At 30.9% G+C, this 24,254-nt stretch overlaps 3 protein-coding genes across 5 annotated transcripts; 1 reads left to right on the top strand and 2 right to left on the bottom strand.

Annotated features, from left to right (window-relative positions):
- Nucleotides 1–764: 764 nt before the first annotated feature.
- On the top strand, nucleotides 765–1,619 carry LOC114375149. Its single transcript, XM_028332899.1, has one exon. The coding sequence runs from the start codon at nucleotides 800–802 to the stop codon at nucleotides 1,193–1,195; it is 396 nt and encodes a 131-aa protein (XP_028188700.1). The 5' UTR covers nucleotides 765–799; the 3' UTR covers nucleotides 1,196–1,619.
- Nucleotides 1,620–6,002: 4,383 nt separating this feature from the next.
- LOC114375493 lies at nucleotides 6,003–6,791 on the bottom strand. The gene has a single exon (XM_028333278.1). The coding sequence runs from the start codon at nucleotides 6,510–6,512 to the stop codon at nucleotides 6,198–6,200; it is 315 nt and encodes a 104-aa protein (XP_028189079.1). The 5' UTR covers nucleotides 6,513–6,791; the 3' UTR covers nucleotides 6,003–6,197.
- A 7,618-nt stretch (nucleotides 6,792–14,409) lies between these two features.
- LOC114377622 (putative E3 ubiquitin-protein ligase UBR7) lies at nucleotides 14,410–18,732 on the bottom strand. 3 transcript variants are annotated; one of them, XM_028336228.1, is made up of 6 exons: nucleotides 18,519–18,732; nucleotides 18,203–18,332; nucleotides 17,050–17,208; nucleotides 16,192–16,452; nucleotides 14,984–15,655; nucleotides 14,410–14,727 (listed from the first exon to the last, which is right to left on the bottom strand). In XM_028336228.1, the coding sequence occupies exons 2-6, from the start codon at nucleotides 18,281–18,283 to the stop codon at nucleotides 14,638–14,640; spliced, it is 1,263 nt and encodes a 420-aa protein (XP_028192029.1). In that variant the 5' UTR covers nucleotides 18,284–18,332; nucleotides 18,519–18,732; the 3' UTR covers nucleotides 14,410–14,637. The 3 variants fall into 3 exon arrangements, with proteins under 3 accessions (XP_028192029.1, XP_028192031.1, XP_028192030.1); XM_028336230.1 differs by having other exon boundaries at nucleotides 18,522–18,732; XM_028336229.1 differs by having other exon boundaries at nucleotides 18,530–18,732.
- Between the last annotated feature and the right edge of the window lie 5,522 nt (nucleotides 18,733–24,254).

Raw genomic sequence — 24,254 nt, 5'->3', positions numbered from 1 at the left:
TCATTATGTGGAATTAATACAGGGATTGGATAATTAAAGAAGTCTGACAAGTGACAAATTATTATGTGACTCTCTTGAACTGGCCAAACTAGCTAGACTAGAGAGGTGGCCAAGGTGTTCAATTTACCAGACCAGTGATTGCATGCCTCTCTAATAAACTCTTCAACGCTAAAGCCAAAATTGTATTGAGTATACTGACCGTTTCATAGTTTCATCATTGCGAGATGTTTAGTCCGTTTAGATACCCATGTCATCGCTGACCCTATGTAATTAGTTTTAGAAAGAAAATATCAGATTTTACTATTTATTTTAAAACATAATTAAATAAGAAGAAATATTTTTTTATGGATCTCCACTATACAAAAGTTTTCCGCCAAAGTGTCATCCAAACAACACAATTTATTACTAGCTATTTTTTCTTTTCATTCATATCTCTATAATTTGTAATTTTTTTTTACTTATAATCCAAATAAAGTATGAATATAGTGGAACCTAGCTACCTTAATTTCGTAACTTAATTTAGTAAAAAAGAACATGGGTGGAGGAGTGACCATGTAATGCGACCCAGAATGGCTCAATCACTGGAAGCTTGACTGATTCTAAGGCACATATATGCATGAGCTTTTCTCTGCTGACACTGCATTGATGCCAAGATTGCCAAATAATCAAATAATATTTTTCCTGATAAATCCATAACAGTTGGTGCCCCAGTTGACACGTCAAGCTAGCTCATCCTAGTATAAATTAATCCATTCTTCTACGTCCAATTCCCAGTGGCCACCTACTAGTCATCCTAAACATGATGCACACCATGTTTGCGTGCCTCAATAAAAAAGTAGAAGAAAATCTCAAAGTCACAAAGGCAGTGTACAGAGATGAGTTAATAACCAAAAAGAAACCTTCAACAGTGCCAAGCAAGGCATTAGTGAAGAAAAGTGTCCGTTTTGCGGACTCAGAACCTTCCATTTTTGGAGAAGATACCAATGAGAAGAAGTTGGTGAAAGGAAGGTGTAGTAGTGATGGTGATGAATCAGGAGGGATTAGAGTGAAGCTAAAGATGACAAAGGAAGAAGCGGCACGTTTGCTATCAAAATGCAAAGAAGGAGGAGTTCTCGAGTTCAAGGATGTTGCTCGTGAGCTTGTGGCCCTCCCACTGAACCGAGTTAGTGTTGTGTCTGCTTTACACGAACGATAATGATGCATTGCTCAAGGTCGTTTTATATAAACTCCTATCTCAATATGTTTCATTAAGTTGTATTAGTGAAAGATTCAGAAAACTATATATATATATATATATATATATATATATATGTAGCTGTGTACTCTAGGAAATTCTCAAGTTTTATGCTAGACTACGTACTATATATGAGAGAGTCGATGAAGTAAATTCATGCCATGTAATTATGTATGATAGTGAATTTACTCATATTACATAAGAAAGTTTTGTTAGTCCTAGCCTTATGTACAGGAGTGTATTAGCTAGAGTTATACAAATTATAGATGAGATTAGGAATTGAAGTCGGTTATACTTGTTGGCTTTATAAACTCCATCTATTGGTTCTTGTAAAATAAGTTTTATCATCTCCATCAATACAATTCTATTTCCAGTTCGATCTGTATATTTTCTCTCTTCTTTCATGAGCTTTGCCGTGTTTACTAATATGGTTGGTATTAGAGTTTTGCACCCACTTTGAATTTTTCTACACCTTTCATATTTTTTTCTAATACAATACGCTCCATTTTTATATTCTTTTTTGTCTCGATCTCATTTTCTCTTTTGTCTCTTGACCCTCCTTCCGTTTTTATATATTTTTTTTCTTTTGTTTTCCTGGCTTTAGTTACATTACATATATGCAAACTATAGAGCACAAACAACACATTTCCTAATTGAAGTGTCGTAGGACACACTATATAATTTTTAGAAAAAGCAACTTAAAATATAATAAAAAATATTAAAAATTTGTTTCTCGCCTTTTTTTATGACACTCGTTGTTGTAGATAAAACTTTTATAGAAAGTCGTAGGCGACTATATGTACCTCTCGTAAAATTAAAAATGTAATAAAAAATTGTTTCTTTTTTTTTTTTTGCAAAGAAACCAAGTTAAAATACTTAATTTGCTCATTGAAACTTATGAGACCTAAATCCCACAACTATGATAATTTAAGCAAGAAAAAAAATAAAAACCACTTGGAACATTCTCTCTGTTTCATTGGGTTTTAGTGTTCAATTTTCTATGCTCATCTTCTATCTGGCTGTTATCTTTTTTATCTCTGTCAAAAACTTTCCCAACGTTTAACTTTTGTCAAAAACTTCTAAGTGTTCAATTTATAGTGCTGTCTATGGTTTTTGTATGTTTTTTTTTTCTTATATTTTATTTAGCAAATGAGAGTTTATATTTTGACTTGATAATCAACATAATTATGGTTTTATATTTCCTGTCGCATAATTTTTCAACATTATGAAATAGAGAAAATTACCAACGCAATGAAAATAACATTTTCGTGAATTTCCTGCATCCTTTAAGTTTGACTTCATATAAAGCGTTAGCAAATTACCTTCACGAAAAGCAAGACAAATTTGCATTGACTAGAAAACTGTGAGCAATGATAAATAGACACATTATTCACTAGATTATAAGAAGTTGAAAAGAGCTTAGTATAACTAGATTTTAAGTCGCTATAAGCTTAATCTAACAGACAAACGCCTGCTTATATATGATTTCTTAGTGTTTATGTGCATAATTATATATGATTTATTCGTTTAATATAACAGACAATATAACGCCTGCTTATTAAGTATGTGCTTATATATTACATTAGAATTCTTATTCAAAAAGTGCTTAATTTGGATGTTATTCAAAATGGTGTTCAATATGATGGAATTCATGTCCTGCTGCCTTACAGCAATTGTTATTAGCATATGCCCTTGGCATAACTGCTACTAGACTCTCTTAGTTTTGCTTTTTGCATTTTAGTTTCGCTTGTTTTCCTGTCTTAATGTTTTCTGATATGATTGATAAAAAAAATTACATTAGAACTTTTTAATTATTCTGAGATTTTATATTCAAACTTATTACATGAAGTTTAAAAGAGCATATATATATTTTATAAGATCGATTTTTTTTTCCGGTTTCTTCACATCTATCTTCTGTTTGATGAGACACTATTAGTGAATTAGTAGTACTAACGAGCCCTCCGTAATTGGCCGGTCTACCTTAATGCCATGCATGCTGGCTCCATATATAGTATACTAAACCGTCAGTAAAAAATAAAAAGCGAAACTTGCTTGCTCAAATTAGTGCTGGAATGATAAATACAGTAATGCCCTATGCTAGAAGGCATCAACATGATATTCATTCAAATCGCAGAGAATGGCCACTGACGGAGTACGTTGTTTATCCTTTTTAGAAACAGACAGAATGCAAAACCTGTAAATTTGAATCTTCGAACATTGACAAGGTCAAACAACCACAAATTTCTTTCCACGCCACTTCTCTCTTCTTCAGGTTAGATAAGAACAACTTTTAATTCATCACCCATATGTGTTGTCGTATCAATTAATGGACAGTACTTAAATTCCATCCACCTCGTCTAACGTGTAGGTTCAGAATTAATAACCAATTTGTCATCGCTGACGTTATTTGCACTCAATTATGTCGTTCATTTTTTTTTAATGCACATTGTATCACTAATACTCTCTACTTCTTACAATAATTATTGTATAATTTTTTTAAAATAATTATGATTTTAATTTATAATATAATATTAATTATTATTTTTATTTATATATATCTTTTATAATATTAGTGAAAAATAATAAAAATTAAAAATAAATTAATGATAATAAGAATAATTTTGTATTATTATTATTCTTTTTTATCATTTAATAATTTCTTGTATTATATGTAAAAAAACCTAAGAGACTAAGACAATAATTATTATGAAATGGAAAAAACATTTACACTTTTCTTGTTTGGAAGAAAACAGAGAGATATATTTTCAGCTTTCGAGTACATTAAAAAAATTAAATCACGTTGATTAAGATAATTAATTAGTACGTAATATTTAATGTATTAATTTTATTTAAAATATTACTTTTTTAAAATTATCCTTCTCTTATAAGTATAGTTAGTAACTTGGTATAATTTACTCGAGTAAAAATGAATGTAAAGAAGTTGTATGAAAAAATCATGGGTAGATTTAGGGGTGGGTTAACGGACCCAGATTCATAGACTAGCCCATAGTCTACATGAGTAATGGACCAATTTTTTTAAATAGTTCATGATTATGTAATATTTTTAGGCTTGTCCTGTTTAACCCGTGGACTGTGCGAGTTTAGCCCGTGGAGTCCGCGGGTTGCCTATAAGTCCGCTTAATCAATGATTTGAGAATCCAACCAACTACAACACCTTAAAAATCTCGCTTAATTTAGATCTTTCATTGTTGGCTTGTGATATTTTGAGCATCTAAATTATAACTATGGCTTCCAAATCGGCATTTAGTATTGGCTCATGGGTGCTTAACAAATATCGAACTAGTCTTCTTGGTGATAATGTGCAAGCCTTGATAAGTACTAAAAATTGGTTACTAGGATTTGATGAGCAAGGTAAATAATGTGTAATAATTGTTGTCTTTTAATCACTTAACTTGAGTTGATTCTAATATTTATTATCGTTTTGAGTTTTAGGAAAAGAATATGAAGATGTGAAGATGAAAAAAGCTTAAACTACTTTAAATATAGAATCATTTGTTGTTGGAGATGTTTAAGTTTTATATTTTAGATTTATTGCTTGGATTTTTTTTGTTAAGACATTATTTATTTTATTGATGTAATTGACTAATTGTTGATATTTTATTTACATTTGTATTGAACTTAATTTGATTGTGTTGTATTTTTATTGAAATTGAAATTCTCTTAAAATTAGGCCCGCAGATAAGCTCGTTTGACCCGCGGAGTCCGCGGGACGGGACAGACCAATTTATTAGGTCCATATAAGAATATGGGACTAGCTGGCCCGGTCCACTGCCAATGCGAACTTATCCGGACGGGTCTTATGCGGGACAGGTCGACCCGCTTATCCACCCCTAAGTAGATTGTTCTCTTTTCTAACATAATTAAAATATGAGTGTCACTTAATCAAGTATTCATTTATTCTCGAGTTTTACATTATGACAATCTTCTTCTTAAAACGATAATTATAAAAATGTCTAACTAAGGATTCAAAGGAAGAATAAGTGAGTTATTGTAAAAATTTTATTATTTGTTTTTAATTTTTATGGATTAGTGGATAAAAAAATATTAATTTATACATGACATGAATGAAAGCAGTTGGCTAGTAGGATAATGTCGCAGTATACTTTTGCTTAGCCCACAAAAAAAAAAAAATGCCTAACTGGGCTAGCTGCCATTAAACTAGAAAGCCAGAAAATTATCCAGAAAAAAGAAGGAAGACGAGAAAGGAAAATGAAGACGATTAATTGGGAATTTCCGTCTGTTTTACCCCCACAATAACTTCACAATGGGAATGACTTTGAGAAGAAAACACAGCTCTTTTAGGTAAGTTTAAAAAGGAAACAAATGCAGAATCTCTTTAATTCTCCTACAAATTAACTAGTGTAAAAAAATATATTCTCGTTTGAAAAGAAAATACATCGAGTACATATATCTTGAAATTTGTTGTGTAAAAAGTAAAATTTATAAACAAAAATCCTTAGTTCGTGTCGTTCGCATCTCATAGCTGAATCTCCTTTATTTTAGTCTTATCTTTGTAACATGGTACGATATTATCAATTTGGTTTTTCAGTTGCTAATTTTATCTAATATGTACAACTAGCTTAATTCGAAAATTCATTATCTGATTTGTAAAGCTAGCTCCTTTTGAAATTAAAAGATGTAACAAACTTGTGCAGCAGCAGCATTAGCTCATGTATATAAGTTGCATCAGAATGAATAAAACTTATAGCAGATTATCGATACTTTACACATATTTGATAACCCATTATTTTCATAAAATGGTTTTTTTGAATTCTCTTAAATAAACTGGAGAAAAAAAATTGAATGTACCTGATTATCTCATTACTCTTGGATCACCTTAAGATTTACAAACGTAGATCATTCCAAAAAAGGTCTATAGACTACAAAACAGGGGATGAAAATAATTAAGATGAAAAGTAGTAATTAAGAAAATGATCATTAATCATGTGGTGTCCATCTCAAGCAATTCAGGAGCCTCCAAGATGCTCTCCAAAGAAGGCTTCCATCCCCTCTCATTCTGATCAACCTTCTCTTCTCTGCCTCTTTCTATCTCTTCCAGCATTTCTTCCAACCTCACTCCTCCAGCTTCTCCTTTCTTGTTCAGTTCAAGTATCAGCCATTTCAGTTCCTCCTTTGTCAGCACAACTTTCATGCTTAGACCATTCTTCTCTTCATTTGATAATGATCCTCTTTCTTCTTCTTCTTTTTGCTGCTGCTGTTTCTCCCCTATAGTGTATGTCTCCATGCAGTTGCCCATGATTTTGTAATTAATCCCTCAAATCAACTTTAATTTTTCTCTGCTAGATCTTAATTTCGGCCTTTTGAATCTCTGCGAGCTTCTCGGTCTGCAGATTCCAAATAACTACGTAACAGCCTAATTAATCAAACAAACTTCAACCAGGCTATTTAACAAATTAAGAAAATCTGGTTCACGGATTCTCAGCTAATAGCCTTCTGGGATATTTCTATCATGATTAATTATACGCTAGACTCTACCGAAAATCTTACCTTAATATAGTTTTTTTTTTTCTTTTTGCTGAATGAGTGACGCGTTACGTTGTTTTGTTTGTGTTAAATTAATAGTCTCGTCTCTTTTGTAGCCTTGTTATTTTTTTCCCATTTGTCATTGTTTGATTTCATCATAAAACGCAACACTTATTATATAAGGAAATGTAAATAAATAAACAAACTCAATAATTGGGTTGGCGGTGATGCTGACATTTAACATATAATTTGTCTGCAAGACGAATGTGTTGGATGGTTGATTTCTCCCACCTTCCCCCCTCCCTTTCTCTACACACATGCACGGAATTTTTATTTCAGAGACATGCACACTTATTATTGAACACGGCTTAAATTCTTACGTATACACACAACTTTTTTTTAAGGCAATTTATACAAAAATAAATTATTATCTAAATATACCTCCCTCGTGCCAAAAACTACATATCTCCATCACAAAATTTACAAGATTAGACATTTATAAATAGCGTAAGAGAGTCTGATAACATGTGACTTAACAGGCTCGACAACAATCACTATAATAGGTTTTAATAATATTTTAGCTTACTTATATATATTATTTTAGCTTTATTATTACTCAATGTGAGATTTTAAATATAACTTTTTATACCAAATTAAGAATGCACATCTAAAATATAAAATTTATAGCAGTGGACATCTATCAATAATCCTATATCGGCATAATAACCATTAACATGATAGACCCAATAATAATTATATAATAAAAGAGGGTTCTTCTAATTAAAATTAATTAATAATTCAACCCTAACAATTAGGATATAGACTAAGAGTTATCCTTTGCATACAATATTTTAATCTTACTAGTCAACATGACATTAATAGATATGATTATAAATTGAGAAAAAATAAATTATACACTTAAAGTGTAAATTTTTTTACGCTATCATTTAATCACAATTCATTATATATAATAAAATTATTGATTTTTGTGATAATTAGTTAAAAAATGATATCAACAATGATTTATAACTAAATAATGGTATACAATTATTTTATATCATCATTAAATTCTTATAAATTAATCAAGTGTGTTAAAATTCCATAGGAACTTTCTCACTATACCCTCCGTTATACTGTCGGACTCAGTCGTGAATAGGAAGAGTAAAAATAAAAAAAAAAATTCAAGTTTCTTCTACTTTTGCTCAGCTGTTTAGCTGCCTATCTCTTGGAATTACTCGCATTAGAATAAGGCATGATTAACGAGCCCTTTCTTCAAATTTCAGTCTATCCTAAAAATTCTTTCAAGCGTTTTTTACTTTTCAGATTCACTCGTTCCACAAAGCTACAATACATACCTAAAAAGATTTATTTTATGTTTAAAATATACTACAATAATAATAAATAGAGAAAAAAATAAAATTGTATACCTAAAAATATCTTCTTGAAATAACAAATTTTCTTTTAATTATGTGAAAATTCTACGTATATCTACAATGAGTCTAATATCTTCTTTCAACAACCTTATGAGAAATGGAATAATATAGAATAAAGCAGATAAAATTGAGTGAAAGTAACACGCTAGAGTTCCTTCCTTTAAATAAGAACCATCGACTCATCTTTTAGAAAATTAAGTTCATCAAATCTTTATTTTTTTTTCAATTCATATATTTCTTCTTCATCTTATTTTTAAATATATTTGAAAATAACTCAGATTTATCCTGTTTTAATTGCCAACAATTATCTCTTTGGACATATGAAAACAAACTTGACTAAGTCCAACATAGGAAAAAAATTGTTTCTGAAAAGTTCTTTTTATAACTATTTACGGTTAAAAAATTATTCACATTGAAATAAGTTAAATTAAAACAATTTTATATATATTTGAAGAAGAAAGAAGAGGGGCGAATTATATTATTCACTTAAATGATGTGTAATAGTGAGTGTTAAGTTTAATAAAGAGTCATGACTTTATTTTAAAATTTGTTTACTAGACAAAAATTGTGCTGGCGATTAGTAGGTAATGTTCTTTTCCTACCCAAAAGAAAAAAGGGTAGCTAGTTCCTGATGAATCGAACCATGAATAAATAAATAATGGAAGGCAAAAGGCAAAAGCAACAAATAGCTGGCAGCGGCACTTCGTGACTCGGGTAGATAGCATCATAGTATCTAACAAGACAACACTTGAATTTGAATATCACACCATCCTTAGGTTTTTATTTATTAGGGTCTTATTTATTTTTAGGCTTATATAATTTCATTTAAGACAGTGACATCAATACAATTTAGAATATCTTCAAACAAATGAGTACTAACATAAAATTTAGACATCCTTATAAAGGTATGAACGACTTTAATTAACTTCTAAAAAAATCTCTCACGAATTATGAATAAGAGACAGTTTTTGCTTATACATAGGGACAGATGCATGTTGATCATTGTGGGAGCAATTGTCTCCACTAACTTTTAGTTTTTATTTATGTGATTGGTATGTATAATTATTATTTAGTTTTATATTTTAAAATCTAATAAAATAAGTTTATTTATAATATGAATGTTACCTCCATAAATTTATTTTTATTCTCACTCTTTTTTCTCTCAATTAAAAAATTATATTTTTTTTGTTTTTATGTGTATTTTACATACTATATTTGTAATTAATTAAAAAAATCTGTCCCATTCATTTTAAATTAGATTTCTTTTATCTGTACACACACATATAAAATTTTTAATTGTCTATCATTTAAAATCTCTTCTTTTATCTTCATCTTTCAATTAAATTTTAATATTTTTTTTTCAAAATAAATTATCAATAATTAAAAAATAATCTTAAATCCTATTTAATTTTCATTGTAAATTATATATTCGATTATATTTTTTTATTATGTAATTTAATTATAACTAATTTATATGTTAAAAAATATTTATTTATTATTTAAATTTTAATTATCTAAATTATATATATATATATATATATAAATTAAACATTTATCTATGATTCATAAACTAAAATATTGATTATATATAAATATTGCCCCACAACAAAAAATTATGGATCCGTCAGTGCTTACACAAGAACAAAATATAATCAACTTTAATTTTATTCAAATTAGTCATTCAACTTTATAATAACAGTGGTTTTTGTCCTTCTGATAGGAAAAAAAAAACATTTGTGCAAAATTAAAGTTTAAAGATTAAATTGATCAAAATCAAAACACGAAAATTAATATTAATTTTTATTAAAAATATCAAGACTAAAAATATATTTTAACTTACTTTAGTTATGAAAAATTATATTCTGACTTGATATCTAACAATTGTATAATCATATTATTCAAATGAAGGACAAATTAACCAAAGGCTGTTTGCATATAATAAAATCATAAAGATTATTCAAATTTAATTGTTACACACTGCTATTCTGAAAATTTATTCTAAGATTTAATCTTTTAATATTCACTAACGTGGATGGAGAATAGTTACTTGACACTCTAACATTTAAGTTAGTATTTGATAGAATAATAACTAATTCTTATATATATGTGATAAAATTATTGTGGTACATATAGAAATATAGGGGTTTATATTTGAGTAAATTACTTATTACACTAATTTTTTAACTTTTGTTACAGCAATCCCCTTATGCGTAAACCTGTGTTTAAAATGTTAGCTGGGACTTCTCAACCAAACTTTTGTTTCTCTGGTTCTGTATGAATCTTAATGAAACAGATACACACTGTCAAACCAACATTAAGACATCACACAACATCATGCGACAAATGAGATGAAAATAATAGATAATCAATTTCTTATACCTATACTGGTACTTGGAGTCGTAAAGAGAAACGCTCACAAAATTCACTAAAATGGTTGCCAAAATAGTAACACACAAAAATTCCCAACCTGAAACGCAATTCGTTTTGAAGCTCCTACGAATTCAAATTTGCAAAATCAGAAATCTTCGATTCCTCAAGAGGATGGTGAACACCGCCTCACAACGTCGCCGTTTCTGATCGTGCTTCCACCACCGCGCTCATCTCTAACTCCATCTACGTCACCTCGCATCGTAGTGAATCGATCTCGTCCTCCTTCACCACGTTCTCGTGATATGACCCCAACCTCACCAACGTCGCCACCGTCCAGATCTGGTTTTGCCATCATTTTTCACTTTGCAAATGTTCTTTTTTTCTTTTCAAAAGTTTTTTCCAAAAAGGCAGATAGGTGTTGCAGATTTGAACACAAAATCCTATTTGTTGTTTCATTATCTGATCTGGTGTAGGTTCAATTTTTGTTATCTGACTCTTTTTTTGTTGAAATTTCTTTTAACAAAAGCTTAACATTATTTGTGTAGAGGGATAGAAGTGATGTGGAAAAATAGAGGAATAATACCAAGAAAAATCTGAATAATTTACTCTTCATATTTTGGTACCGAAATGATGGAGCTGTCATTAGGCCATAATACCTACAGTCATCATGTCTTGCTTAGATAGGTCACGCCCAAACATAGCTACCCAAGTATAAAAATAATCACCATAGATAATACAAAGTACTAATATCATAATTATAACCAATGGAATATATTGGTAAATTTAGTTTCCTCTTTTCCTAATAAAATATGATACTTCTATTAACACTCACCTATTTATTACAGTTTCTTTTATTAACTTAAATTTTAATATAAAATTTCTTAAAATAATTAGTTTGATTGTTAAAAACAATATATATATATATATATATATATATATATATATATATATATATGTTTATTTTATGTTTGTTAAATTTACATTTTCATTTAAAAAATCTGCTTTGTATTTTTTAAACTTCTATTCCTGTCGCAACGAAAAATTATTATGACCAAATGACAGCTCCATGATTTTGGCAAGATATGGCTAGTTTAATACTACATTTTATGGTATTAATAAACTGTGAAATTGTGAATATATATGCACACAATCCTATTCCTGACGCGGATGGGATCCACAAAACCTACTTTTGCCTCTGCCTTAAAATCTCCGTTGACAAAATTAACGTTCGGCATGTTGGATTCGGGACTATTAGAGAGTCCAGTCAATGGGAAGATCTAGATCAGAGATTTACCATGTTTGGTGGAAGATAAAATATGAGATAAATAAATAAAATTTGAATAATGAAACATTTTTTTTGAGAAAAAATAAAAGAATAAAAAAACTAGGTGTCCACAAGTTCTACAGAATTCATAAAGAAATACAACACATTGACCAGTGAGCAGTAAGAAAATATTGCAATGTCTGACTACAACATTCTTCTTGTTCACTTCCACACGATTCTCTACCGAAAGCTCCAGCTCAGTATGTTCCTATGGTTACGGTGGTTTGGTTTCATTCATCACCGTCGAAATTCAATTTTCAAATCTTGCTGGAGATCGGTTGTCGTTGTTCACATTGGTTTGTGAAAGAGTTGTTGACTAAATTCTTTTAAAAAAAGAAGGAACTTTTTAGCCATTTAATAAAAGGACACTGAGTATTGTAAAAGAGAGAAAGAAAAATAATAGTAATAGTAATAATTATCAAAAGAATGTACAGAACTGGGTAGCAAATCGATCATTAGTTAGCAAGTTAAATGCGTGTATGGTATCTGTAGGTTTATAGGCTGAACGCGGATCGGTTTATCCCTCCTTGCTCAACGTCTAGCCTTTATTGTGGGAAAAAGGAGCATGATTTCAGATTAATAAAGAATAAACTAATAAAAAATCAATAAATCGCTTAACACATATAATTATAATTTAGAATTACAATTCTATCATAATTAAGACTGGCTTAAAACCATAATTTTTATATTTTTATTATGTAAAGGATTATTAAAACTCATAAATTTTAACACTATAGATCTGTCATGGGCAAGAAGACATAGATTTGAGTAAAAAAACTCAATCCACATATCATAAATGACAGTGGTAATTATGATGTGTGGTCATTACAACATAAGGCAAGAGTATATAGTAACAATAGAGGTAAGGGGTTGATGATAAGTGATAACAGATAACAATGTCCAGAGTGAAGTTATCAATAATTATTAAAGTAAATTTTCGACAGACTAATAGTTTTATAATAATTATTAAATTTCATTGCAGATAGTTAATTTAGATCATATTACATTATACTAAAATAAATAAAATTCAAAAAATTAAAATTATAACTAACATGAAATCACATTACAATATCCAAAAATTACAATGTAAAAAGGATACATTTTTTAATCCATAAAGAAAACAATTTTGATTTTTATTCTTACAAAAAAATTCTTTAGTTTTCATGTCTCATTTCTTTGGAATTGAATTAAACGTTAAACTCAAATTCTATAATTAAATTTATCCTAAATGTGTTATTGAATCCCTTTTATTTACATACACTTTAGATGTTTATTCCTAAGCAAGCATGATAATGTATTGTTATTAACTCGTCCACATTTATCACACTTAAAATGTCACATCTTGGTGAATAGGGGTGGGTAAATGGGCCCAGGTCCATGGACTGGTCCGCAAGGCTCGCGATCCGCATAGATAACATACCAATTTTTTTAAACGATCTATGATTATGTCATATTTTTGGATCCGTCCCGCTTAACCCACAGACCATGCAGGTTTGGCTCACGGGATACATGGGTTGCCCGCATTAAAATTTTATTATTTCACTATGAAATCATTTGTTGTTGGAGATGTTTAAATTTCATATTTTAAATTTATTACTTGAATTTTCTTTTATTAAGATATTTATTTTATTGATGTAATTGACTAATGGTTAAGATTTTATTTACATTTATGTTAAACTTAATTTAATTGTGTTACGTTTTTATTGAAATTAAAATTTTTTTAAAACTAGACCCGTAGACCGACCCGTTTGACCTGTAGGATCCGTGGGACGGAAACAAACCAATTTATTTGATTTGTGTAAGAATGCGAAGCGAGCTAACCCAATCCGTTATCAATGCGGATTTATGCGAACAAACCTTACACGAGACGGACCGATCCACTTACCCACCCCTATTGATGAGTGTTAACATCAAGACCAACTTATAAGACAAAGATGGTTCAAGTCTCATAAAGACTGCATATATTTAATCGATGGAAAATCTCAACAATTTTAAAGATTATGCATTAAATTGTATAAAATATCACCAGTTTTTTAAATCATAAATTTTTAACTTGATTTTTTTATATAAAAAAATTGATCTATCAATAGAATTGATATGAAATTCAATATTTACATTTAAAAAAAAAAACTCACGTGAGAACACAACAAGGTCATACAAAATTTAATCTCTTCCGTGCATTGAATAAAAAAAAACTTCGTATCCCATTGTCCAGAGTTTCTTCGCTATGCGAAGGTATGGGGGAGGGATGTTGTACGCAGCCTTACCCTTGCATATGCAAAGAGGCTGTTTCTGGATTCGAACCCATGACCAACATGGTCACCAAGGCACAACTTTACCGCTGCACCAGGGCTTGCCCTCCGTGCATTGAATAAATGGCCCCAAAATTAATGTCTATGAAAAAGGAGTTATACACAATTTTTGAATGACAGGACTTGATTTAGGAGTGTGGGAAGATGTTATCTAGACGCACTTCAAATGTCTATGACTACATTGACTTCTTAAAAAATGAAACCCAAAAAAAATTTGTTGCTAAAAGAATCTTTAGTCTAAGAATCTAATAGCCATATGTTATATCCAAATTAACTCAAAGGAACCAAAACGAGTTTAGTAAGTCAAAGTTAATACAAGTAGAGCATTGTAATATAAATATCATAAAGCATGCAGGCTTTTAGAGTTTTAGTTTCGAACATCAGACAATACAAATAAACTCTTAACAGTCTGAAAGTTTTTACTAACAAGTCCTTGAAGGCAAAGACATCAAAAACTCACTACTGTACACGGCGACGCTTGTTCTTAATGTCATCAAAAAACTGGTGGACATCAGCAGCAGTAATTGGCTTTGACGAGTCTGCAGACTCCTGTCACAAAATATAACAAATAATCAACCACAACACAAAACTAAACAAGGCCATATACCTATCACAAAATATAACATAATCAACAACACAAAACTAAACAAGGCCATTCACCTGTCACAAAATATAACATAATCAACCACAACACAACTAAACAAGGCCTTGCACTTGTCACATTTTTCCAATGGAACTCGTGTTACCTTTCTGAACGAGCAACAGAACATGATATAAGAAATCTATGCTGTGTCTGGGAACATACCAGGAAAGCACGAAGCCCATCTTTCATCTCTTCAATGCCCTTCAAGATCTCCACTTTCTCTACATGTCCAAGTTTATTAAAAAAACTTAACTCAGCACCCTCTTGTTGCTGCAATTTTTCTTCTCTCTTTTGCTTGGCCATTTGCTCATACTCTGCTATTGAGTCTTCCTTGTCTAGTAGAAAAGCAATCTTCTTCTGCTCGTAAAACTCCAAACAATTATTGCATTTGCATAGAGCAAGTCTCCAATTTTTGGAAAGGAACATTGGTTTACCAGGTAAAACTGGGGAAACAGTGATGATGTTAACACTAAGGAGACAATTAACATGCAAATCGGTGCTTTTTGTGCATTGATTTGAAGCCATACTGCCATTACAATTTTCTCCCTGAGACAAACTCTTCCCATCAGATATAGATTTTGAATCAACTGTAGCTTGTACATCATCAACTTTAGGAGAACAACATGAAGTATCACAAGTTGGCTTTTCAGACCGACAAGTTGAAAGGATGTCTTCCAAGACACCTTTGTCCTTGCTAATTTGGACAGTAGCGTCTGGCTGCTTTCCAGCCGCCCATATTTCTTCAGGATATAACTTTAGAAAGAAGCATACCTCAGAGCATGCCTTACATATGAATTCTTCATACATTGGCTCTCCCTCATCATCTTTAGGAATCTGAGTTCAGAAAAATGCCGTTCAAAGGCAAGAATGGCAATAAGATTTAGCACAACATGAAAATCAATTGCAAATAAATTCCATATCAACAGCATCATATTATTTATATCTTTAAATGTCAATTTTGTAGGTTCTCTCAAGCTCAAGTCTTTTTTCTACTTTACAAGGGTTCCATTAACACTTATAGCCTGATATTAAATTTTTCATGCAACAGAAACATGTGGCAAATGGCTGTCAATAACCTAAATCTATTAGTTCAGCAGGACATCCAGCATTCTAAAAACCAATGGAAAAAACCCTTCAGTTTACATCATTATAGATACCTTGGTTTCATAGCTACATGGATTATTATCAACATGAACTGATAGTATGATTTAACATAAAACCTGGCAACTCTATTTATAAAAAGGCCTTGCATTTTTTATTTTCCAAAAACTGCATAAAAATCTCATCATTGAAGACTGAAGTACAAGAAGTTGATAACACAAAATAAAAAGGTTAAGAGAAGCTAAAACATCAAATTCCAAAATACCAACCTCCGCAGAAGACTCAAGACCAAGATGCTCCTCATGAAACCAGTCCTCACATAGACAGCACTGTATCATCTCTACTTGTTCTTCAGCATCTGGATCTGGATAAGGGCGACCACATGTGCAATATGAACCTTTAAAGTTGTGATTGTATGAATTCTCAACATTTTCTACATCTTTATTTGGGAAAATCTTGCAGTAGAATTCACCGAATTTTGAGTTCCCACAATCACATCTGAAGTTTCTTTTTGTCCATAGCTCTACAATCTTCAAAACACAACAATAACAAAACCATAGTCTATCAGTATGGGTATTGGATCAACACAAAAATTAAACTGGGTTTATATTCAAGTAATTAATTATTAGGTAAGTAAAGCTCAAGCTATTCCACATAAAGTGTATCAGTCCCAGTATCATAACATGCCCAATATAAGTAAACATGTAATACAATACAATATTTCACAACACAATCAACTTTATGGTCCACAAGAAAAAATCATGCCACTGTAGATAAATGTACCAATCCTTATAACAAACTACTTGTTAGTTAAAGAGTAAGATGGTAACATCCCTAGTATGTAACCATGGACCAGCAGACTTCAGATAAAATATTTAGTGACAGATCAACAACTGAAAATTTGAGGAAAATATCTCAGGTTCACCAGTGGAAATTAGACATGTGTAATTAATAATCTCCACTCAAAAAACCTGCTGCCCTCATCAAATCAAACATGATTTACCTAGCACAACATGTAATACTCACAATTCAATGTCAAATAGGAAACATTAATAAAAAAATCCATATCCATTATCAGTTCTATGGTAGTGAAATCCAAAATTCTATATTCAGAGGAAAAGAACTACCTGATGACCATCATGGCAAGACAATGAACAAGCTGTGCAAACTCCAGCATTCCCATCTGGAGTGCAGGTGAGGCAAGAGAAAATTGCCTGCCTTTTCATATAACCTTTGCTATAGGTACACTCCTTGCCATCATCACCCCCCAAAACTAAATCAGCTTCCTGCAAATTGAATAAATGAAAAAGCCAATGATTGTCAACATTTCAATCACAGTGTTCTGGGTATAACAGAATCAATCATAACAATAATAAAGTCAACATTAAGTGGAATAGCTTCTGCCTAATCACAATTGTTTATAAAGCTTGATTCTTAGCAAGCAGCCTCTTTCCAATACAGCAAAGTCCACAAGAAGGAAACAATCTCACTTTAGATGCAAATCAAATGACAATATTGTAGTGTATTTCACATACACATTGTCCTGTCCTAATACTCAAAACTGTGCTTGAAACAATGGAATTAAGGCTGGAAACAACCAGAAAAGACAAAGAATAATAAACTATCTTGATTATTAAAGACTATCTCAGCATAAGTGAAAGATTGAGCCAACACACAAGATTTCAGGAGATTTAAAGGGCTTCATTTCTAGCAATCCAGAAGATGTAGGAAAGACAGTCATCATTATACAATAATGCTATGAAAAAACATGCATATGCCACATTAGTAGTAGTCCATAATAGAATACTAGAAAATGGCAAAAATAATTTAATTTCAAATGCACTTCCTGATCCCTAACTTAGGTGATTAACAAAAATGACAAGTAATAAGCAAGGATAAACGATGTTTAAAATTTAGTTGGAAGATGGAACATAATTTACAGTATTTCACCAAACCAACTTAACAAATGCCTCCGCAAAATTGTCAAAACCCTAACAAGTAACTGTCACGTTACTCGCACAGACAGATAATCCAAAATCTTCTAGTGAAGCTATCAGGTTCAGATTACTGGTTTAAGGACCAAAACTCGAGTAACGATACAAGTCTTTGTCATAACGATGGCAAAAGCAAAACATTACCACGCACAGTTCATAATCGTAACAGAGATCTTGGAAATAGCCTTAGAAACCAAACGAGGCGCAAAGAAACTACATCAAATAACCAACCTCAGAGACATATAAAATAAATTCATATATAGCAGGGATGTAGAAAATGACTTACCAGTTCCCGTTCCTCAACTTCCTCCAGGTACTCGCGGATTGTAACGGCCGGTTCAGCTTCATCGTCAAACGTACCGTCCATTTTCACTTGGAAACTTCGGCTTCTGGTTTGGGAGTTTCACGAAACGTTCCTAAAATACAACACAGAGGCCAAAATTAATAAATAAAAAAGAAAAACTAAATCATAAGCATGTGGATAAGCTATAGGCTCCTTTCGAGAAAACCTAGCATGGAAACCTTGGAATGCGAAACCCTAGATTACACGAAAACAAAAGCGAAATTGAAAACGAAGGGGGGAGAATAAAGAGCGGAATAACCACTATTTCACCAAATTTTATGAGTGAAAGACGCTAGCGGAGTGAATGCTGGAATTGCTCGATCAGGTTGCGTTGAAGCTGCGGAAAAATTGTACGGTGGTGAAAGACGAAGCGCGAGAGAGGGGCACTTTGGAGTAAGGAGCAGAGCAAAGTATACGTGCGTGCGTTTTGTGATTTATGAGGTGTGAGAAAGAGAAAGAGAATTAGGGCTTTTATATGGAGTGATGTGGAGTAAGGACCATGCGGACATTTTCCCGCCATATATTCCGAGAGATGCAGGGATATTGGGAGTTTACATCCTTCCCTCCAAATTACCATATAGTACCATTCATTTTAAAATTTATTATTTTTTTCCTCTTGTGAAAAATATTTTAGTTTAGTCACAAAACTTTTTTTTGTATAAAGGGATTTTAATTTCTAAAATATACTTTCCCAATTCCAACTTCGATGAAATTAATCTGATTTAAATTGTTTGTTGATACTCCTAAAAAATCTTTTATAAAAAAGTACCTATTTTCTATAAAAAAAAAACATAATAAGTATATTATTTTGAAAAATAATAAATTTTTCACGCATTTGACACCTTAAAAATGTTAGCAACCTGATGTGTTTAGCAAAATTAACAAATCTAGTTTAAAACTTATAATCTAGTTGATTGATTTAAAATATTTAGTGAAATTAGCTAACAAGTTAGTTAATAAATATAAAATGACATACAAGTTAGTTATTTTTTTTATGGGCTTATGCTTGTTGTCTTGGCTCTTGCTTTACTACGCCGAAACCTGAAAATTGGTTTGAAAGTTTTCGATGTGCTTCATGTTTTTCTAGCCTCTCTTTTTTTTTCAAAGCTTTTCTAGCCATATACAGTTGATGGATGCGTGGGCAACTTCAAGGCTGATGCTTTCAGTACCTCAAAAATTGCTTCCTGTACCTTCCTAGAGCTTTCTTAAAACTTTTGGATTGATCATTCCAGAAGTCAACTAAATGGTATAATGAATTCGACGAAAGCCAAAAAAGGATGCAAATAGAAAACTTTTGGTTCAAGAAGCAACAGCCCAACTTCTTTTGTTACATAGCCCAGTGTTTTTTCTTCTGTGGGCCTCATATATGACCTATTTCACTATTTTTTTATCAATAAATATTAATTATTAGTTTTTATTACTATGATTATGCTTACTTCTTGAATCCAATCATTAGAGAGACTATTTGTTTCCTTTTTTATTTATTTGGGACAAACTAAGTTTGAATCAATGGAAGGTACACATTGTCTAATAGAGTTGACAGGTAGTAACTGATTTTTTTCTTTATAAAAAAATGAACAAGTAGTGTATTATATCGCGGCCCATAGGAGATTGAGTGGCAATAACTGACTTTCACAACCTTGTATTGTCCTCCGAGGGCGTTGTGGATGATTATCACGTCCAAGCTCGACCCAATTATTTATGCAAGAGGAGATATCAGAGGAAGACAAGTAATATTTTATCCTTATTAGGCTCTTGACTCATATACTGACTTCAGAGTTGGAGTCTCTTTTTAGATATTCACCCCTATCATTAGAGAAGAAGCTCATACACACAGAAAGAATAAGAGATATAGGTCGGAGCAAGTCAAAGACACTAAACTTGGTAAGAACATTTGCGAGTCAGAGATACTAAACCTAATAAGAATAAATAGTATTATAAATCTGCAAATTGACTCCATGCATATTCTGAAGCAAGCTTTGACATTTCAACTGGCTAGAGTCCCTAACAGCCAAGAATGCTATGTATGTCCACTCGTGGATCCAGGTTATATAGGGTGTTGGGGCAATTGCCCCCACAAGATTTTTTTTAATTGATCTCCACTCACATAATAAAAAAAAATTGATCCCATAGAAAAATAGATTTTGTCCCCATAAGATGAATTGTTTTGAAATGAATGTAAGAAAATGTAAGAAATAAAAAAGAAAAATAAATTGACACTAATCCTAATTATTTATTCCTTTAATTTTTTTATAGTATTGACAATAAAAAATCATAGAATATTTTCAAATTATGAAAATACATAAAATATAATTATAATTTGTAAAAATATAAGTATTTTAATTTTTTCTTGTTACTATATTACGTATTTTATGATAGATGATAATATTTCTGTTGTTAGTGATAATATTATAAAATATTTCTTACTCCTTTTAAGAAAATTTATGGATCCACATATAAGATTCCTCAGGTCATCAAGTTTGGTTACTATGTCAAGCTCAATATTCAATCTTGAGAACCCTGGTTACCCACCCCATGCATAATAGAAACAAATGTTTTTTTTTCGTAAATTACTTTCAATAAATTCTGAATTTAAACATTATTATAACTATATTTTACACGTAATTGTTACCAAACATAAAACATTTTTTCACATATTTTTTATCACATAAATATTTTTTAGACGTTCATAAGTTATTTAAAAAAGGTTTAAACACAGACTAAATATCAAAATTATTTTTAATATTAATTTTGTATACTCAAATGGTCTTTTATTTTTCAAATATTACAATTTAAATTCAGCCAAACCTAGCTTCTTCTTTTTTTTCTGATTGGAAACCTAGCTAATTTATCAATTATTAATACCAACACTTTCCATATATGTAAACTAAAGGTTCATGATTTTGAATTTTGACTTACCATTTTTCTTTAGTCCGACTTACCGTATTCAACTTGAGTTGAATAAAATCATCGATGGTAAGTATGAAGTTCACTCACATAATTTATTTATTTAATTTCACATCTCAATTCCATTTTTTCTATTTATTTATTTATTCATTCTTATATTATAATTTAAAAACTTCATTTATTCAATTTATTTATATATAATTTTTATAAAAAAATCACTGCTTTATATTTGTAAGACACATGTACAGAATTTATCATTATTTGATAATACTAATATCTCTCTTTTATACATTAATATTTATTTAAATTCGGAAATATTGGCATGAAAATTTTCTAGTTAACTTGTATTATTTCTAACAAGACTTTGATTTTTTTTGGAACAAAATCAACTTTGATTTGTTCAATGATACTCCATATGGTTAAACCCATTTGAATTTTTTTTTTTTGGAGCAACTATTTAGTGCCCCTTTTGTTGGTTTTAAACCCATTTGCATATGGTTAAACATATATTTTGTTCTCTTTAGAGGAAAAAGAGGCTCCTGATCATCAACATCAGGTAGAATTTCATTTTTTTTTTGTTTCTAGTCAATTACTGGACAGGGCGGTTTGCCAAAGAAGTTAACAAAGCATTCAATTGGGTCTTCATAATTTCATTTCATTTATTGCTCTCTAGCTAGCTTCTATAACGATGCAAAGACAAAATATTCCACTGGCACCTATAACCTCTTCTTCTATTCACACTTTTGCACTTCATCTCACACCAGAAGAAGCTCATATACTGCAAATTTGCAATGTTGTGTCTACTATTGTTGATTATGTTTGTTCTCCCTCTTAGAGGGGAACTAATTTGCAACACCATGTCATGCGGTAAAATCAATATTCAATTTCCATTTGGTTTGAAAGAAACAAATCAAACTCAAAGTTCTCATCGGTGTAGCTACCCAAGATTCCAACTTTCATGCGACAACCGTAACTGAACCGAACCATTCTAAACCTCCTAGGTTCGGGGGATTTGGTGGTTAAAAGCATCAATTACAAGGCCCAGACTGTTAAGGTTAATGACCCCGAAGGTTGTTTCCCAATGCGTTTTCTTCACAACAACTTAAGCCTTTCCCTGCACCCACTTTTCACATTTGACGCGACCATTTACAACCTCACGTTCCTCCGTTGTCCTTCCAACATAACAGACTCAATTCCATTCCCGCAAATTTCATGTCTTAGTGAATCCAACTCCAACTCCTCGTTGTTGATATTCTCGTGGTGGCTTCTCAGTGACATGTCATTGTGGTGTGATGAGTGTGAGGTGATATTGTTGGGTTTTGTTTCGAGTCTGAATCCAAAGACGATGTCGTTTTTCTTGCTTGATCTTAAAACGATGATATTGAGTTGAAGTGGAACGAGCCCGCGCGTGAGTAATGTGCTGATGGTGGCCAGGTTTGTGGCTTCACCGGAGACACGGGTTTACAGGTTGGATGCTTCTTCTCTTCTCCAAATCAAAGCCATGGTATGCCATTCATTCCATTCACAATTTTCATCTTTGTAGTCCTTGTGGATGATTCTATTCACAATATACACTATTAATGCATAACATTTTTCTCTTTAAATAATATGAAAGAAAATTATAGTTACCTGATTCAAAGTTATCTGCACATGTTGTTAATAATTCAAAGAACTATTTGGAATATACCAACATGACAAAAAAAAGAAGAAGAACAAATCATATAAATAGTTTGTAATTAATAATATGAAAATCATAGCATAGTTATTGACAAAGTTACTTATAAGTAACATTTTGTTCTGCGTAGGAATTATTATTTCATGGGGAGTAAAAAATGACAATTTCTTCAAATTTGTTGTTGGAATCAATTAATAAGATACATAAAAAGCACACTGGAAAATTTATGAAATAATTTTAATAGAAACAAGACTGTCAATTGTATTAATTATTATCAATAAACTGCCTATAGCCTACACCAATTTCACGCATTATTTAATGAGCACATGCGACTGAGTAACATTTTGTTCTGTGCAAGGATTATATATTCATGCAAAATAAAAAAATTACAATTTTCTCAAATTTGTTGTTGTGAATGATTCAGAAAACTAGTTGGAACATGCCAAAATAACAAAAAACAAAGAACAACTCATAAATAGTTTGTAATAATATGAAAGTCATAACAAATAATTGTCAACAAAACTCGAAACCAAATACGAAAGACATAACATAGTTATGGACAAAATTACTTATAAGTAGCATTTTGTTTTGGGTTGGGATTACAATTTTATGGGGGAGTAAAAAATGACAATTTCCTTAAATTTGTTGTTGGAATCAATTAATAAGATAGATAAAAGTATGATGGAAAATATATGAATATAATTTTAATAAAAATAAGAATGTCAACTGTATTAGCATCAATAAAATGCATGTAGTTTGCACCAATTTCACGCAATATTTAATGAGCATATGTGACTTGAGTATAAGTAACAGTGCAGGAATTATATATTCATGCAGAGTAAAAGATGACAATTTTCTCAAATGTACTGCAGTGAATGATTTAGAAAACTAGTTAGAATATTAGTTGGATTATACCCAAAACAGCATAAAAGAAAGAACAATTCATATAAATAGTTTGAAATAATATGAAAGGAAATTGTAGCTACTTAATTCAAAGTTATCTGCTTCTGTTGTGAATGATTCAAATAACTAGTTGGAATATGCCAAATAACAAAAAAGGAAGAAAAACTCAAAATTTGTTTGTAATGATATGAAAGGCATAACATATAATTATGGATAAAACACGAAGTGCATAATAGTTATGTCCATAACGTAGTTATGGACAAAATATGAAAGGCATAGCATAGTTATGGACAAAATTACCTATAACTAACATTTTGTTCACCATAGGGATTTTATAATTAATATTTTATAGCTTGACAATTTCTTCAAATTTGTTGTTGTGAATGATTCAGAGAACTAGTTTGAATATGCATTATAGTTTGTAATAATTATGGGCAGAATTTGGGACTAGGTTTTTGATGTTGCCTTGGATATATCCTGTGGTGGTGTCAAAATAAATCATTTTTGGAA

The sequence above is a fragment of the Glycine soja genome, chromosome 11 (assembly GCF_004193775.1).
Source record: "Glycine soja cultivar W05 chromosome 11, ASM419377v2, whole genome shotgun sequence".
NCBI classification, from domain to species: domain Eukaryota; kingdom Viridiplantae; phylum Streptophyta; class Magnoliopsida; order Fabales; family Fabaceae; genus Glycine; species Glycine soja.
The sequence above is the reverse complement of the archived record's forward strand: the minus strand, read 5'-3'. Positions and strand labels throughout refer to the sequence as shown.

Coding starts and splice junctions, on each gene's coding strand:
- LOC114375149 (XM_028332899.1), top strand. CDS start 800: ATGATGCACACCATGTTTGCGTGCCTCAATAAAAAAGTAGAAGAAAAT.
- LOC114375493 (XM_028333278.1), bottom strand. CDS start 6,512: ATGGGCAACTGCATGGAGACATACACTATAGGGGAGAAACAGCAGCAG.
- LOC114377622 (XM_028336228.1), bottom strand. CDS start 18,283: ATGGACGGTACGTTTGACGATGAAGCTGAACCGGCCGTTACAATCCGC. Junction 17,209..18,202: donor AAGTTGAGGAACGGGAACTG/GTAAGTCATTTT, acceptor TTCAATTTGCAG/GAAGCTGATTTAGTTTTGGG. Junction 14,728..14,983: donor ATGGGCTTCGTGCTTTCCTG/GTATGTTCCCAG, acceptor ATTTTGTGACAG/GAGTCTGCAGACTCGTCAAA.